The sequence below is a fragment of the Anopheles coluzzii genome, chromosome 2 (genome assembly GCF_943734685.1).
Source record: "Anopheles coluzzii chromosome 2, AcolN3, whole genome shotgun sequence".
In the NCBI taxonomy this organism is placed as follows: domain Eukaryota; kingdom Metazoa; phylum Arthropoda; class Insecta; order Diptera; family Culicidae; genus Anopheles; species Anopheles coluzzii.
In genome coordinates, this window is record NC_064670.1 from 109,862,322 (window position 1) to 109,881,016 (window position 18,695).

At 43.3% G+C, this 18,695-nt stretch overlaps 3 protein-coding genes across 5 annotated transcripts in view; 2 read left to right on the plus strand and 1 right to left on the minus strand.

Annotated features, from left to right (window-relative positions):
• Positions 1 to 8,634, minus strand: part of LOC120947912 (calcium-binding mitochondrial carrier protein SCaMC-2) — a 27,016-nt gene extending 18,382 nt beyond the window's left edge. The window contains exons 1-4 of one of the 3 annotated variants that reach the window (XM_040363735.2): positions 8,477 to 8,634; positions 7,414 to 7,923; positions 1,900 to 2,141; positions 1,690 to 1,801 (exon numbers count right to left, since the gene is read on the minus strand). In XM_040363735.2, coding sequence (XP_040219669.1) covers positions 1,690 to 1,801; positions 1,900 to 2,141; positions 7,414 to 7,653 — 594 coding nt within the window. In that variant the 5' untranslated portion in view covers positions 7,654 to 7,923; positions 8,477 to 8,634. Of the gene's footprint in view, positions 1 to 1,689; positions 1,802 to 1,899; positions 2,142 to 7,413; positions 8,212 to 8,476 lie in introns of those variants that run through there. The other 2 variants (XM_049605633.1, XM_040363737.2) reach the window with 2 other exon arrangements.
• Positions 8,635 to 8,768: 134 nt separating this feature from the next.
• LOC125906527 (uncharacterized) lies at positions 8,769 to 13,734 on the plus strand. The gene is made up of 2 exons (XM_049605634.1): positions 8,769 to 10,422; positions 12,852 to 13,734. The coding sequence occupies exons 1-2, from the start codon at positions 9,166 to 9,168 to the stop codon at positions 12,870 to 12,872; spliced, it is 1,278 nt and encodes a 425-aa protein (XP_049461591.1). The 5' UTR covers positions 8,769 to 9,165; the 3' UTR covers positions 12,873 to 13,734.
• A 2,777-nt stretch (positions 13,735 to 16,511) lies between these two features.
• LOC120947477 (adenosine 3'-phospho 5'-phosphosulfate transporter 2) lies at positions 16,512 to 18,043 on the plus strand. Its single transcript, XM_040362838.2, has 2 exons — positions 16,512 to 17,679; positions 17,754 to 18,043. Exons 1-2 carry the CDS (start codon positions 16,721 to 16,723, stop codon positions 17,926 to 17,928), a joined length of 1,134 nt encoding a protein of 377 aa, XP_040218772.2. The 5' UTR covers positions 16,512 to 16,720; the 3' UTR covers positions 17,929 to 18,043.
• The last annotated feature ends 652 nt before the right edge of the window (positions 18,044 to 18,695 follow it).

Genomic DNA, 18,695 nt, shown 5'->3' on the forward strand with positions numbered 1-18,695 from the left:
CTACATTTTGACCAAATTAGAGCATTTACGTCAGCATGGCCATGTCACAATCGATGTTTTGGTTTGGTGCTGACATGCTGTAGCTAGTTAGCCGGCTGATAATTAACGAAATGGAGCCAAAACACGGATTTCTAGCCGGCTGTTCGTGCCCAAAGTGAATGTTTAATCTAATATGCTACATAAAGGGATTCTAAATACATACATTATTTATGTAGCAAACTATTTCATTTGTCACTAAAGCTAAACTAGCTAAATGCTATAACAATATTGCTTCTAGCTATCTAAATTCCATTCTAGCTATGTCCATGCTCTATATTTTCTACCATTCCTAATTATCTACAGTTACTCAGTATTATTCTATATTATCCGATGGCTTTTCGATGATCAGTGCAATGAAATATGAGCCCATGAGTGGATGCTTTTGCTTCGCTGTGCGCATGAATGAACGATCGTGAGACCGAAAGCAAACAGCGTATCAAGAAACGGAATAAAAGTAAAACCATCATCCCTCTGCCGAACATGGTGTATTATCGAGCTGCGTGCAAAACTGAGCCGAAAAATGTGGAAGAAAAGTGCAATAAAAACTGTTGAATAACGATAAATTAAACGAGCATCGGAATATAAAAGAATTGCTGGCAACGAAACAACGCTGAATGAATGATCATCCTCAAATCGAAACATGCTCTCGCGGAACATGATGCCCCTTCAACTGAGCAAGCATTAAAATACCATTTAGCAGCATTGGTGCACGTTTTAAAACAAAAAAACTTCATTCCTACACAAAGTACAGCATACAAACAAGCATTAATCTAACCCGCGGCCGCCTTGCCTGTTCTAACGCATGTACGAAAAAGACAATTTTGTCGCTGAAACCCTTTCCAAATGATCCTGATGCGTCTTTCGTCGCCATCGTGTTCACAAAAAGAAACGGAACTTGTGCTGCTGTTAAACAGCAACAAATGCACACACACATTCCGCACCTTTCTGATAGCGAGCGATATCTTATGAAAAGCAAATGCATCTAGCAACAGGTAGAGCAGGCCGAGGTCGCGGATCGGATACGGTCAAGCATGATAAAACGGGTAGTGGGGGATGATGGGAGGATAAACAGAAGGAAAAAACCAACAGGAAGAGGCATAATAGTAAAAAAAGGGCTTTAAAAAGAATGCTATTCTTGTACACTGTACCTTACCATCCACCAGCAGGTGCGATGAGGCGCCGCCGTTAGTGGTGGTGGAGCTGTAGGACACATTGGCCGGCGGGTTCAAAAGCAGATCCGTCGCGTGCTCGATCGCCTGCTCGACATCGAACAGGCTGAGACGCACCGGACGCACCGGCGGTCCGTCCGACGGCGCCCGACCAACGGTCACCAGGTACGCTTCATTGTACCTGAGATTCTTCGCGACATTTCGTTTCGTATGTTTTTTTGTTTTTTCGGTCATTATTTGCGGGTGTTTCACAGGTTTCACACGCGCGAAACGTGTGTAAAATGCATAAAATAGACAACGGTTCAAAAAATAGGTAAAACTATCATTAGCCACGCGCTCGTAAAGTAAGATAGGGGGATTGTTTTGAATGTTTTCCTAGTCTATGTTTCCCTCCTCCTTTCTTCGAGTGGGTGTATGCTGTCCCACAATCAAGATCAAGAAGCAATACACAGAGAGAGATGTACAAGCCACTGGTACTCACAGTCGAATGCCGCCAGTATTTAACGAGCTCGTGAATGTCCGACGATGGTGCGAGCAGCAGAAAGTCTCTCCACTCGTCGTAGCTAATGTTTAGGCTGCCGTCCTTATCCATGCTAAAACAAAAAGTAAAACGAAGATCGCAATTAGCATCAATTGAAGTGGAACCATTTATCAATAAAAAAACAGTTCAGCAGTCCACGTGTGCCCCTACCGTTTAAGTAGCTTTGCCGCCTCGTGCTGGTCCATCTCGATGCCGAGCTCCTTGAACGCCGTTATCAGCTCCTCGAGGTCGACCTTCCCGTCCTGGTTCTTGTCCAGGTGTGTAAACTGTAAGCGTAGATTTTTTTCGTGCTCGCGCACGTAGTGTATAAACTCGGCCAGCCCGACATCGCCGCTCTGGTTCTGGTCCGACTGCTTCAGGAAGCGCTGAAAGAACAACGGGTGTCCGTATTCCTGTAGTTTTTTTGGTTCGGGGTTTCGCCCAGTGTTTTGTTTTGTTTTTTGGCAAATCGCACGAACATGAGTTGATGTGGTGAGTAGAGCAGGCAGTTGCGCGGTGTTGTGTGTGCGTGTGTGTGAGGAGGATGATAAATGCATATGAAAAATAAGAAAATAAAAAAAAATAACGAAAAACACGTGTTAATAAAAGTAGTAGAGTTTAGAAATGAAGGTGAGTGTAGCTAAATGAAGTGTTTAAAATGTAAATAAAAATGATGTGTTCGTTAAAACGGATTTTAACCTGCCCCCGAGAAGGATACTAGCAAAGGATTTCGATGAGAAAGTAACGAACGAATTCAAATCCTTTTCTCAAGCTTCAAAAGCGGCTGATCAGCCGAGCTCTAGTGTGCAAGAAGCGCATTGTACGCAAACCTGCTATGCAAGATACTGCATCTTCGGGCAAAGTTGTATGCAACGTTCGTTTTCGCCTTAAACAGATCGTAACGGATTTTGTCGATAGGGATTTAAAAATGCCAAAAAAAATATTAAAAAAATTATATTTTAAATTATTTTTGTTTTAAATACTTTAAAAGAAATAGTCGCAATTACCACCTATTATAAGCTTAACGATCATAAATGTTCTATGAAGGTAAGTACCTATATTTGATATTTTTGCCATTCGAAAGGACCCTAAAGACAGTTTAGTGAACTATTATTTTTGTAATATAATTTGATAATATTTCCACTCCTAACCCTTTCCCTAATCGCCCAATTTTTTTCCTATACATTTCGGCATATCAAAAAGCGAACCAAAATAGCCAATGATAATGGAATCTAATTTGTGCTGATAAAACTACGTTTCCCTGTCCTACCTAAACACAATAGAAAACCCCCAACATCATATCAACAAAACCAGCATGACCTTACTAATCACCGGACAGCAGACCGTACGCGGCCGGTTTCAAATTTTAAAACACAGGAGAATGTGCGTGTCGTTGGGCCCGATTCTTTGCCCGATGCGTAATAAAAGCAACACACACAGAGCCGAACACCCGGCATTCGAATTTGGGGAGGGGGAAATAGCAGTCAAACGCGTTATAACCTTCGCCCTCAAAACACCAGAACAACAAACAACAGAAAGGCCGCACGGAATGTCCGCACCGTGTTCGATATAAAAATCAAAATCACGTTCTTTATAAACGTGAGTTTGAAAAAAATAATCCGATTAAATAACCCACATTGGCAAAGCAATTAACGCAACTCGTCAGTTCATTCACAGAAGCTGCATGTTAATTTGCCAAACGAAAGGGAAAATGATGTAGCACACCTACGCGCTATTCCGTTTTCCCTTTTTTTTTGACGTCGTAGCAGAAATTATTAAATACAACCAGGTCCCAGATGGAGAAGCCGGTTTGCTGGGTGTGCTGATTGCTATACCACGGTCAATGTCGCAACAAGGTGTTCGCCTGTCGTCTGGCTGCCCACCCCTGCCAAGAGAGCAAGGAAAGAGACGGTTTAAAAATAACGTTCATCTGCCTCCTATATACGGCTCCCGCCGAGAGGACACCGCAGCGAGTGGTGCTGCTGCTGCTGCAATCCATTTTGATTGCAATTGCATCGCGTTGGTTGGTTGGTAAAACGGTTTCCCCTTCTTTTTTCTTCTACTCTTCTTTAAACGATCTTGTCGTAACGGTAGACGGCACCAATGCAACGAAGCGTGGCTAAACATTCGCGTGCCCCGGTTTGTGCCTCTCCTCCAACTGCATTGCATGCGCGAAACACGTGCCCCGCTACACGCTACAACGATTGATTTAAAATATGCTCAAACAGCTGATGCCGGCTGTTCGCCGAAAAAAAAATGCCTTCAGAGGAGAAGAGTTCCGCAAGCCGGAAGCGATAAGCATGAAGCACACGTATTTGCACGCGCGCAGATAAGTCCCGTTCCCGTTGGCTCGACGGGCTTTGAACGGATAACACAACACAACATCGTGGCATTTTCAAGTGTACCGAAAGCGATACCGGTAAAACCTCCGATTATCTGTGTCTGTGGGCTAGAATTTAGCATACCGAAAGCGAAGAGATTTGCGATTCGCTGTGATTAGTGAACGTCTAAAAACGGGTTTTTGCGCGTCATTGTTTTGTTGCAATGTTGCAGATGCTTTTTTTCGCTATTTTTGGTTGTGAAATTGAATAATAATAATATAAATAAGAAATAAACACATTTTAAACTGAGCTTGCCTAACAGTACACTGTGTTCCAGGGGTCAGTTGCTAATGTTAACAGCATTATTCAACGCTCGCAAGATGTTTTTCAACAGCTGTCATATATTTTTGACAGTTGCGCTTTTGAAAAAGTGAAAACTGACTCGGAAAACTGTGTATTTGAGTTGGATTGGGCAATTTATAAAAAAAAAATTAAAATCAAATTAAATTTGGCAGCTTTTTTAGAAAATTATTTGAACTTACAGGGGGTTTCAATGTAAACATTGTAATTTACCGTGTGCAAAATGTTATTTTACAACAATCTGACATTTTATTTACATCATAACAATTTCTAATTCTTTCAGCATGATTTTCAACACATCACCAAGAACTGTCAAACTCCATTCAGCTTGTGACGTGTTGAAAATCATACTGAACAAATTTAAAATTATTATGGCGAAAATACAGGGTTTTCAGATTCGAATGCACATCATTATTCACCGACTGTAAGATGAATTTCAACAGCTGCCATAAATTGTATTCGCATCACAATAAAGTTTCAGTTCATACACGTGATGTTTCAACACGTGTTAAAGAACTGTCATACTGAATCCTGCCTAAAGCGTGTTGAAAATCAGATAGAAGAACTGAAAAATTATCATGATGCAAATACAACAGTTGACAGCTGTTGAAAAACATTTCACCGTAGCAATAGACGATGCGCAATCTCAGATTGCGCATATATTTATCTGTCAAACGGATCGGTTTGATATATTTATTTGTCAAAAAATATTTATATATCTCGGACATATAATCTTGAAAATTTATGCGCAATCTTGGCGCAATCTGAAAATGTATGGAAATGACGTTTATAGCTCAGGGTTGGCTACGCGAAATGACATATGTTTTGATAAAACGAATATATGCGCAATCTGAGATTGCGCATCGTGTATTAATACGGTCACAAGCAGTAGAAAACGTTGTTGACATTTTCAATTCACTCGGAAAACCCTGTTTGTTTTGTTTTGTTTGATGTGTTGCAACAGCTCACTTTCTAATGTAAACATTGTTATTCACCGCATGCAAATTGTTGTTGCACATCGATCTGACATTTCATTTCCATCAAAATAATTTTTAATTTCTACGGCATGACTTTCATCACGTCTCAAGCTGGATTGAGTTTGACAGTTCGTTATTATGTGTTGAAAATTATGTGTTGAAACTGAAATTTCATGTTGAAACAAATAAACCATTTGATGAACAAAATGAAATTTCAATTTCAACACATTATTTTCAACACATAACAAAGAACTCTCAAACTCAATCCAACTTAAGACGTATTGAAATTCATACTGAAGAAATTAAAAATTATTATGATGAAAATGAAATGTCGGTTCGATGTGGAATAATATTTTGCACGTGGTTAATAACAATGAGTACTGTAAGTCTATTACAAAAAAAAAAAAAAAAAAAAAACAATGCTTACATGCGAAAGTGACCTGGGAAACCCTAAAATAATTTTTATTTTCTTCAGCATGATTTTCAACACTTCACCAGTCAACAAGCGATGAGATCCCGCTTCAAACCCGGATGAAAAAACGAGTGAAAAATGATGACAGTAGCCCGTTGAAGTGTTGAAAATCATGCTGAAGAAATTTAAAATTAGTATTATGTCAGTTCGATGTGGAATAACATTTCGCACGCGGTGAATAGCAATGGTTACATTCGAAACTGACCTGAAAAAGCCTTTTTGCTCAAAATTAATGTAAAAAAAAATCGCACTCTATTCTAACACTGAATCAACCCCTATCAATCAACTCTACTCAACTTTTCTGATAGCCAATTCCGTTAACGACATTATTGTTCCACTTTTTGTTTCCTCCACACCCACCAACAACACCTTCGCGAAATTTCTCCTTCATGTCTTTCGCCCTCCTTCCCGTTACTGCTTCTTGACCCAATTACTTTCCTTCCTACCCATACACACACACTACACTCTATTGCCTTGCTTTTCTCTCTCATTCCCCGTTGCATTTTTCCATCCCCTCCGTTTTACGCCAACGCCAATGGAAATCTAATTAACACCTAAATTGAAGTGATATTAGACCACCGCAAGCGTTGCAATAGCTCTAATCCAATATATTAGCGCAGTGTGTACGCTGCTCCACGTACGGTCACACTCCACGTCCATCAAATCCGTCACAGAGTGTCACTGCAATTTGGAAAAGCGCAAAAAGAAAAAGAAAATCGATCTTACGATAGAGTTGTCTGTGCGTGCGTGCCGGGACAGAGTCCGCGGCAGACAGTCAGACGTCCGCGAAGGAAGTTTTCCCTCGCCTCTCTCTCTCTCTCTCCGCCTCGCCCTTTCTATTAACGTCGCGCCGAATGACCTCGGGAAAGGGCGTGCGAGAGCCTGCTTAGTGGGCTCGCCACTGGGTTTAACTGTGCCGTGCCCGTGAAGCAAGGGGGGTGCCAACACAAGCGGCGCGAGAGCACGGCACTGGGGACGAAAAGCTGCATTGTACCGCCCGTGAGCCGGTGAGTGTGCGCATACACGGTTTTGCTGGCCGTCTCTCCGCAGCATTCCTTCGCAGCGTTTCTTTTCTCATCTTTCGAAAAAAAAAGCCGATTTTCCTTCCAAAAATTTTCCCCGTGCAGTTGTTTTCATGCAAGCTAAAATAAACAAAAGCAAGCCGGGGCGAGCCGTTGGTTACGGTCGGTCGGGAGTTATGCGCACCACACCACCCTTGTTGAGCAGAACCGGTTCGCAAAGAAGGAGGGGGTGGTTCTCATCCTCCTCACAGTGACATCATGGACTGCGCGACCCAGGAGCATGGTGAACTTATTATGGAGCTAAAAAAGCATGAAATCATATGAGTCAGCTGCAAAAAATCAAGTAGGGCGGCCCCACCACCCTTCTGCCTCCCCACCCATAACTAACGGGTTCCACAGTGTGGTGAATGTGCTGATGTGGAGATGATGATGAATGTGTATCTTTCTCTCTCTCTCTCTCTCCCTTTGGTACGTGTGTGGGTAAGTAGTGTCGGTTGGTGAACATCGCTCCGCCGCTTCTTCTTCTTCCTCACCTCCGCGTACTGGTGCGACAGGCCAAACTCTTTCAGCGCCGCCGACAGGTCGTGGATGTCGATACGATCGTTTCCGTCGCGGTCGAGCTTTTTGAAGATGCGCTCCAGCCGCTCCTCGTCCGCCTGGGGCAGCTCGTGCAGATACTGCGGGTACTGCGGGGTGCTTGCCGCCCCGCCCGCCTGCCTGTCCTCGTTGCCGGCATCGTTGCCCGTCGCCGGTCCTCGGTTAATGTTGACCATTGTGTGTATCGAAGGTGGTACCAACAAATATTCGCAGCCTGCTACCTTTTGATCAGCACACTAACACACACACAGCTGGGGGAAACACGTTGCTAAGATCAACACGGGCACAACACACACACGATTTTTTTTTTACTTTTCACTGGCCGCTCCCACACACACACAATGCTTGGAAGTCAAGGGCCCCGGCGCCGCACGGAAAGGAAGGGTTTTGGCACACACACACACACACGTGTTGTACACTTTGGTATTTCAATCGAGCGATTCGCACTAAAGGGGGGGAGGTTGGGGAGGGAGCGGATAAGGGTAAGATGGATTAATAGTGAAGTGAGCAAACGTGACACACACTTTCTCCACCTTCCTTTTTGCACTTCATGCGGGACACCACACGCCGGGGGTGGGGAGACAAAAGAAGCAACAAAAAAGGCCCCTCACACACACACACACACTTTCCACTGGAGGTGGGCAGAAGAAGCACCGTTTTTTTTTCTTTTCTTTTTTCTCGTTGCTACATGGCCTACTGTGGCCAACCTCTCTTTCACTCTCTCTCACACGCTGCTGGGGGTGGTAGTAAAAAACACCATTTCTTATTTTCTTTGACGAACTAACGGGGCACTAAATCGTGATAAATTCCGTGCGCTTCCCGTGCTGCACGATACGGAAAAAGGGGATCGCCACGAGTTCGCGGGACACACTCGCGGATGAATACCAGACACACACGCGCACACACACTGCGGAGGAGCTGTGTGAGCTGAAAAACGGGGCAAATCGCACTGAACCGGTGGGGGAAAATTCAACACACAGGTTGGCGTTTCCCTCCTACCTTCTGTGCGCGCAAACGCAGTAGCCACCGGGGGGGACGCGTCGTCGCGAAATCACGCCGTGGTGGATAAATCTCGGAACACACTCCCGGTTGACTGGATGGATGAATGGAGCACAGAAAGGACGACCCGATTTCGCGAGCGTGAGTTTTATCAAAACATCTGCCCCGTGCGTGTGCCGTCGTCGTCGTGCTTGCCTTGCGCAACTGTCAACGAGTTGTGTCAACGGGAGCGTGTTTCTCGAAAATTGTGTTTCTCGAAACCGATCAATTATCCAGCCCCGGCCGCACTATGGGCGGAGGTGGTGGTTTGAATTCAACTTTTGAATTCAAAACAAATTAACGGAAAAGTGTGGCTTCTGTTTCGGAAATGGTTGTTTTCACACGTTTGGAATGAAATTTGTATGTTTAAGAATAAATGCTTACAATAAAAATAATCATTCTGTAGTACCCTGGAGATTTGACCCCTAATTAGACCATAGTGCCGGATCGGAATATGACCATCACCGCGACAACTGTGCGATAATCCGAATGTCAAAAATAAAGATTATTCGTTTACGGATCGTTGTACTGACAACACCTTCAGCCTTCTGTTAATTCTTCTGCCTTCCGATTTTGTGCCTTTTATAAGTTCAACGTTTAGTTCAAATTAGTAAAATTCGAGGTTTACATCTCAGAAGTGGGATTGTGCCATGCCGTCTAAAGAAGATATGTTGTGTGCGCTGGAGAACGCGAAAGTGCCGGTGCCTCCAACCGCTACGATTGCTCAAATCCGCATGTTGTACGAGGAGCTATTTCCTAGAAGTCACGTTGTAGCCGAACAAAAGCTTGCGCCCGAAGTAACGCATGAAAGTGTTGATACTGGGGATTTGGCGATAAAGCAAATGAATGACGAGCAAGAAATTGTCAAGACAGCTAATTCTGGCGGGTTAGAGACGGAATTAGAAACACTGCAGAAGGAGCTGCAAGTGCTCGAACTTCGTCAGAAAATCGCTATGCTGAAGTCATCTAACATCGCTTCGACTTCGCTACCATCATCATCATCACCACCACCGCTGCCTTTACCTACAGCGCAGCCAGTGCCGCCATCTTTAACATCGTCACCACCGCTCCCTTTGCCGCTACCTACAGTGCTGCCAGTGTATGTACCCAACTTTGAAGACTTCATAGGAAAATTTAGTGGTGAAAGAGGAGGAGTAGGGGTGGAGCACTGGTTTCGAGAATTTGAACAAGTATGTAGCTTGTACACACTAAACGACCAGCTGAAATTTTTCTGTATGCGCCGCCTGCTCACCGACACCGCCGCCATTTTTGCTAAAACCTCAGGCGCATGCACCTATGAGACACTGAAAGCTGACCTTATTAGTACTTTCACATCAAAAACTTCACTAGAAGAAGTGTTTAAAAAACTAAGGGCACGACATCTCTCGCAACATGAAAGCATCACAAGGTATGTGTTGGAAATGCAGCAAATAGCGGGCACCGTCATTCCAGAGGAAGACTTGGTCAATATTATAATTGACGGAATTGATGATCCTATTAATACGTCATCCATACGTTTCGCTGCAAAATCGCTCGAGCACCTTAAAACCCTGCTGAAAAAATACGAAACTTTTCGTCAAACTCGTGGCGTGACTCCTACACCAGCACCGTTACGCACTAAACCCCCAGCTCCACCCCGCAGCACTGGCCCCTCGCGTCAATGGGCGCAGAACAACAATAATGAACCGGCCAGATGCTTTAACTGTTCTCAATTCGGCCATTATCAAAGCGCTTGCCCAATGCCACGCCGCCCCAAGGGATCCTGTTTTAAATGCCACCAAATGGGACATACACATCGAGAGTGCCGAAACTTCCAGCCCGTTACGACTGCTGCGGTGCACCATCTGGGTTCCCATGGATTCGATGAGGAAACTGCGGACCAAATACTGCTTAGCGAAATTGAAACGGTATGTGTTAGTTTCAATATCCAACATACATGGAGCGAACAAACGTTTTTACGATCACTTTTTGATACAGGCAGCCCTGTAAGTCTAATAGCAGACAATGTAGTACCAGGTAACTTTCCGCATCAACCTACCCCTTCTGGGTACCGAGGATTAGGAAATACTATGCTCACGACGTTAGGTCGAGTGGAGTGCAGGATCATAATTCGTAATATTAGTGTGACACACTCGCTTATCATTTTACCTGCTAGAAGTATGCCTTGGCCATTCATAATAGGTCGTGACCTTTTAGGAAAATTTAGAATCTTTCTTACACACTATCCAAGTATGATTCCCGCACATTATGCTCGCGAACCGGAGGGTAATTCAGATTTCGAAAAGATACCAAAACCTGTTAAGTCCCTTGATGTAGGTGATCCTTTTAGCCACATTTGTGTGTCGGAGATATTTGACAGCCCCCTTGAATTAGATATCGGGAAGCAACTTTCGCCTAAAGAGTCTGCTGCCATTTTGTCCGCATTTGATCATTGCTACACTAACTATCCTATTGAGAATATAGAATATCCTCAGTATTCCATGAAAATTAATCTCGTTCATGATACCCCTATTTATGCAAAGCCACGTAGACTTTCCTATGGGGAGAGGAATCAAGTGCGACAGATAGTAAATCAATTGTTAAATGATAAAGTCATTCAACCAAGTAATTCCCCATACGCTTCTCCCCTTGTGCTAGTTAGAAAAAAAAGTGGTGAAGTGCGTATGTGCGTCGATTACAGGCCCCTGAATAAAATAACAGTAAGGGATAATTTTCCATTACCGTTAATTGAGACATGCCTCGAACACCTGAGTGGTAAAAGTGTATTTAGTTTGCTTGATTTAAAAAGCGGTTTCCATCAGGTAAAGATGGATGAAAGCTCAATTAAGTACACCTCCTTCGTAACACCTGATGGGCAATATGAATATTTAAAGATGCCTTTTGGGCTTAAAAATGCCCCCGCGGAATTTCAGAGATTCATAAATTCAATATTACGCGAATTTATAGATTCCGAGAAATTAGTTGTCTACTTGGACGACATCATAATAGCTTCTAATGACTTTCACTCTCATCTTGAGACGTTGAGTTCTGTTCTCGAGAAACTTAAACAAAATGGACTTGAACTGCGCATTGATAAATGCAAATTTGCCCACACTAATTTGGAATATCTTGGATACGAAGCCTGTGCCTCTGGTATACGACCTAGTGGAAAACACCTTACATCAATATATAACTTTCCTATGCCTACTAATGTCAAACAGTTAAGAAGATGTTTAGGGCTCTTTTCTTACTTCCGTAGGTTCGTTCCATCATTTTCTCATATAGCTAAACCTCTTACAAATCTTCTTCAGAAAGATGTGCCATTTGATTTTGATAAATCCTGCATCCAAGCATTTCAAACCCTTCGTCAAAAACTTGTCCAGTCTCCTGTCTTGGCTATATTTAATCCCAAATATGAGACGGAGCTGCATTGCGACGCGAGCTCATTCGGTTTCGGTGCAGTCTTATTCCAAAAACAGAATGATGGGAAACTTCACCCAATAGCATATTTTTCTAAAACCACCTCTAAAGAAGAATCAAAACTTCATAGCTACGAGTTGGAAACTCTATCCGTAATATATGCGTTGAAAAGGTTCCACTCGTACGTCCATGGATTACCCTTAAAGATAATCACGGATTGCAATTCTCTTGTACAAACGCTGAAAAATCGTAACACTTCTGCGAAAATTGCCCGGTGGTCCCTATTCCTCGAGAATTATGACTATACTATTCAGCATCGCTCAGGTTCCTCTATGGCCCACGTGGATGCTCTGAGCCGGACTGAAGCAATTGGTGCTATAAGTGAACTTGATATTGACTTCCAACTACAGCTAGCCCAATCTCGTGATCCTACTATTGAAAGCATTAGGTCCCAACTAGAACTGGAAAATTTACCTGGATATGTTTTGCAAGATGGTTTCGTATATCATGAGTCACCCTCAAAAGAGCTTCAGTTTTATGTCCCCCGCGAGATGGTAGATAATATCATCCGCCACACACATGAGAAAATAGGTCACTTATCGGTTGACAAAACAATTTCAAAAATTAGCTGTCATTATTGGTTTCCTTCTATGCGGAATAGAGTTGAGTCTTTCATTAAGAATTGTTTGAAATGTATCATATATTCAGCTCCCACTAGAACTAATAATCAGAACATCCACAGTATACAGAAAGCTCCCCAACCTTTTGACACACTTCACATTGATCACCTGGGACCACTACCTCTTACGAAATCCAAAAAGAAGTATATATTAGTTGTGATAGACGCATTTACGAAATTTACTAAGCTATACGCGACTCGTTCCACTGGAAGTCAGGAAGTATGCAATGCTCTCAAACAATACATTTCCTATTACAGCCGACCCAAACGGATAATTAGTGACCGAGGTACCTGCTTCACGTCCAACCAGTTCGAAAATTTCCTTACATCAAATGAGGTACAGCATGTACTCAACGCTACTGGTTCACCACAAGCAAACGGACAAGTCGAAAGGGTTAACCGCGTACTTCGACCCATACTCAGCAAACTTTCGGACTCTTATGATCACGATGATTGGAATTTGCATTTACTGGATGCTGAATATGCGTTGAATAATTCAAAGCACGCCAGTACGAAGTTTTCACCCTCAGTTCTCCTGTTTGGTATTGAACAACGGGGTCATTTAATTGATGAACTAACGGAGTTTTTAGACGAGCGTCGTGGAAGTACACTAAATGATTTAAGCGACATTCGGGCTGAAGCATCGGCAAATATAATTAAATCTCAGCTTACCAATGAGGCATATTTTCGTAAAAATCATAAACCAGCAGCTAAATATGAAGTTGGAGATTATGTAGTAATGCGGAACATTGATAGCAACACTCAGCAGAATAAGAAGTTGATTCCTAAATATAAAGGTCCGTACATAGTCCATAAGGTATTGCCTAACGATCGCTATGTCATTAGGGACATTGAGGGCTGTCCAATAACTCAGATGCCATATGATGGCATATTAGAATCAAACAAGTTGAAGAAATGGAGTGAGCCGTATGAAACCGTTAACGAAATTTGAATTACTAATATTTACACATAAATTGAGGTCAATTTGTTGGTTAGGATGGCCGAGCTGTAGTACCCTGGAGATTTGACCCCTAATTAGACCATAGTGCCGGATCGGAATATGACCATCACCGCGACAACTGTGCGATAATCCGAATGTCAAAAATAAAGATTATTCGTTTACGGATCGTTGTACTGACAACACCTTCAGCCTTCTGTTAATTCTTCTGCCTTCCGATTTTGTGCCTTTTATAAGTTCAACGTTTAGTTCAAATTAGTAAAATTCGAGGTTTACAATTCAAATAATAACTAACCCTAGTGTCAACCCAAACAGCCAAAATTGCTTAAGCAGCTAATTTTAGCATGCTAAAGATCGCTGCTTGAATTCGCCTTTTGCAGTAGATACCCAAGTGCCACAAATCCACTAAACGACCACTAAACGACTTCTAAACGACTCAAGTTCTCTTCCTAAACGGAATATAGAAAGACTTCGTTTAGCAGACGGCAAACGACTCATGCATTCTAAAAATAGCGAAAAAGCTGGTGGCGCTCTCTGTTGGTGGGATACCCCAACCAGTTGAGCTTCATCGCTTGGAGGAGAGCTTTCTCATTTCCTCTGTACTGTTGTATGGTTTCGCATTGAAGTTATGCATCGCTAGAACTAGAACGGCGATACGATTGTTTAAATACTAAACTCCAATGGAAACCACCAGCACTGAAGCAAGTGAGATTTGAGTAATGGTCGTTGGTGTCGGTACCCACGTATCTGACCACACGACCATTCATATAGATTTTTGCTCGGAATGTTAGAAGGCTATATAGGTCATGATAAGATGAAACTTGTCGAAACACATTGCAAGAAAAGGATAGCAATATAATAATCAGTTTTAATACGCCATCTATTGATCAAACCAATGAAGCTGTGGAGCTTTCATTTTTTTTCTATGGATATTCAATTTTCCAGTGGTTTAAGCTTAATCTGTGGTGCTTGGGTAAACAGCATCAAAGTTCCAGGTGGGTCTTTCAAACAGCGCTTAGGGCGGTGGCAACGCTTTTTCGCATGCGATTTTATCGGACGGCCTGTCAAATTTTTATATGGGATTTGACAGATAACGTCGGACGACGAAATCGCACGTTCGACGTTATCTGTCAAATCCCATATAAATCTAGTCCGATAAAATCGCATCTAATGAGCGTTGCCACCACCCTTAAGCAGCTTCCTTATGCCAGGGTACCGGGGATTATTTTTATTTGTGTTTTATTTTCAAGCAAGCGTGATCGATGAAATAAACAAAAGGATTTGATTTATTTGTGTACATGTGCATATTTTTAAATCGTTAATATTCATGATTTCTACAAAATGTCACATAATTTACTATACAATCACAATCACTTCACTCAATATTCCTCCTTCAATTAACTTAACTAGCTTGGGCAGCAGCAACGAGATGATTGACGGCACCAGTCTTTGACACTTTGACAAGGGCCACCTCGTACCGATGTCATGCATTAAAAAGCTATAAAGTTCCACCAAGTTCGGTACGCTTTCTTAACAAGCCTTCAAGTTCCATCATGAACCATACCCAAGCGCCACAGATTAAGCTTAAACGACTGGAAAATTGAATATCCATAGAACAAAAATGAAAGCTCCACAGCTTCATTGGTTTGAACAATAGTTGGCGTATTACAACTCATCATTATATTGCTATCCTTTTCTTGCAATGTGTTTCGACAAGTTTCAATTTATCAAACGGCTCAAGCTCACCTATACAGCCTTCTAACTTTCTGAGCAAAAATCTATATGAATGGTCGTGTGGTCAGATGCACGGGTATCAACACCAACGACCATTACTCAAATCTCACTTGCTTCAGTGCTGGTGGTTTCCGTTGGAGTTTAGTATTTAAACAATCGTATCGCCGTTCTAGTTCTAGCGATGCATAACTTCAATGCGAAACCATACAACAGTACAGAGGAAATGAGAAAGCTCTCCTTCAAGCGATGAAGCTCAACTGGTTGGGTATCCCACCAACAGAGAGCGCCACCAGCTTTTTTGCTATTTTTAGAATGCATGAGTCGTTTGCCGTCTGCTAAACGAAGTCTTTCTATATTCTGTTCAGGTAGAGTGCTTGAGTCGTTTGGAAGCCGTTTAGTGGATTTGTGGCACTTGGGATAGATTTTTGCTCAGATGATGAGTTGTAATACGCCATCTATTGAGCAAACCAATGAAGCTATGGAGCTTTCGTATTTTTTCTATGGGTATTAGATTTTCCAGTCGTTTAAGCTTATTCTGTGGCGATTGTGAAGCGACGAGACAATTGATGCCGTCAGTCATTGACACTCTGACAAGGGCCACCTTGCACCGATGTTATGCCTAAAAAAACTATAAAATTGCACAAAGTTCAGTACACCTTCTTAAGGCTTGGCCTTCAAGTTCCATCGTAACTATACAAATCAGGCTAACCAGCCGCAAAGTTCCAAATAATACCGTGAGCTTGTTAAAAAGCGCCATAGTTCCACAAAGTACGTTATCGGAACGATTTTTCTAATATATTTTTCTATTTATTTAAAAAATTGTGCACGCATAAGCTCACAAAAACATTTTAAAATTAAGTTGAAACTATTCTTTATCCTTTTTAATGTGCAAACAGGTCCGAAAATGTTCCTGCAACAAATAAACATGAAACAAATCGATTTGTTTCTCTTGCAACAAAAATGTTCCCGCAACATGAGTACGACAGTTCGTCCATATGATTTGGCAACAAATGTTCCTGCAACATTTTCATAAACCCGGGCCTAAGTTATAAATGTTGCGCGCAATAACATTAGACAAACGCCAAAACGTTAATTATTGCCATTAAAATTATTTTAACATTTCAATTTTAACCACTTACTCATCCCACTGTGCATTGCGTCTCTACAGCCAAGTTGTTTATAGATATTTTATCTCGAATTGCTGTATACTAACCTTGGCAAAGCAACTGTCAAAGCGTATCATCTGTTTTGTTTACGTTGCGGTCCCGTATTGGAAATTCGCAACCATATTCCACGAGTAAACTTTAGCAGAAAACGAACCACCATGAAATAATTAAGTATTTCCACTTAAACTAAAATCTCCAAAGATCATGCTAATATAAGCGTTAGTTTGATTAGCGTTTAGTGTAAATCTAACAAAGCCCCCAACAAAACGATGGCCGGCGCCAAGAGTGAGGTGATCTATCTCGGCGACAAGGACCTGAACCGGAACCGCCACCGGGACCGGGACCAGTCGCCGGAGCGGGAGATCAAGATACTGTTCTTCGACCTCACGCACTACAACCGGACGACCCAGTTCCTGCTGTGCTGTGGCGGCGTGTTCGCCCTCTACCTGGTGTACGGGTACATGCAGGAGCTGATCTTTACGCTGGAAGGATTCCGCCCGTACGGCTGGTACCTGACGCTGGTCCAGTTCGCCTACTACACCGCGTTCGGGTACATCGAACGATCGGTGGAGCGCACGACCGTGCCGCGATGCATTCCGCTACGCACGTACGCGCTGCTAGCGTTCCTAACCCTCGGCACGATGGGTCTGTCCAACTCGAGCGTCGGCTACCTGAACTACCCGACGCAGGTCATCTTCAAGTGCTGCAAGCTGATCCCGGTGCTGATCGGGAGCGTGCTGATACAGGGCAAGAAGCACGGCCCGATGGACTTTTTCGCCGCGACGGCCATGTGCCTCGGGTTGATCCTGTTTACGCTGGCCGATTCGCAGGTGCAGCCCGATTTTAACCGGTTCGGTGTGTTCCTCATCTCGCTGGCACTGCTGTGCGATGCGGCGATCGGGAACGTGCAGGAAAAGGCGATGCGGGAGCATCGAGCACCGAACAATGAGGTGGTGATCTACTCGTACGGCATCGGGTTCGTGTATCTGGCGGTGATAATGCTGCTGTCGGGCCATTTGGTGCAGGGGGTTGTGTTTTGTGCCCGGTACCCGATGCAAACGTACGGGTACGCGTTTCTGTTCAGCCTGACCGGGTACCTGGGGATACAGATCGTGCTGACGCTGGTGCGGACGTGCGGTGCCCCGCTGGCGGCCACGGTTACGACGGCACGGAAGGCGGTCACGATAGCGCTATCGTTTGTGTTCTTTAGCAAACCGTTCACTATCCAGTGAGTGGGGAAGGGAAAAAGCCAAAATGGAGCCGAGGGAAATGCTAATTCGGTTTGTTTCTTTTTCATTTTAGGTATCTCTGGTCCGGGCTGATCGTCGTGTTTGGCATCTACCTGAACGTTTACAGCAAGCGCAGCAAGCTTACGTTTGCCGATTTGGGCCGCATGGCCAGCACGGTGTACCGGCGGGTGTTGCGATTGCCACCGGCGAAGGATGGCGGCAGCAGAACGTCCCTGCTGGAAGTGTGATTATGCTCCGCAACGGGGCGGCTTTAGATTTAGCGAGCGAAACGTTGTTCCATATTCCAAACAAAATGGGAAAGAAAAATACACACTGTGACGTATAATAGTCGATGGAATTGAAGCTAGTTGTTTCGGATACTTTTAAGCATGCTTGATGGCTTCTGACGAACTGCTTGAAGTAAGTCTCTTACCGCAGCGATATGTAGCTCATTAGGAGTCCATTTTTGTTCTTCACTTCTCTTCCTATCAGTCCATCAAAAGCCGTTAAAAATTCAAACAGCACCAGCATTTTTTCACTTTAATTTTTACTTTCTTTTCCCTTTTTGTAATATTTCATTTCAACGTCTTTCCGTGTCGCGTGGCTTCTGTGTAAGAATCATGCACTGTCTCTGTCGCTCTTTCACGCGTAACACGTTCCTTTCCCTCCTCCGGGGGTTTTCTGCTTGTTTTCTGTTTGTGCAAAGAGGCAAAGAGTTTCGTTTTTCATTTTTGTTTTATGCGAAAATCTTAATTATGTAGTAAGGTTAGGTTTTGTTTTGCGGCTTCTGAGCTAACGGCACCATCAATACACCGCTACCGGTGTACACAACACAAACCACTATAACATTGAGTATGAAAATCTCTCTTTTCCACCGCGAAACGCACGTGCTGTTGTTCTCGTTCGGCTGCGGGTTGAGTTCATTTCTATACAGGATCTCTCCCACCTTCCGTTACTGGTAGTTTGCTCATAAGGATGGGTGTTTACGACAGTACTCACGTTCACTAACTGCACC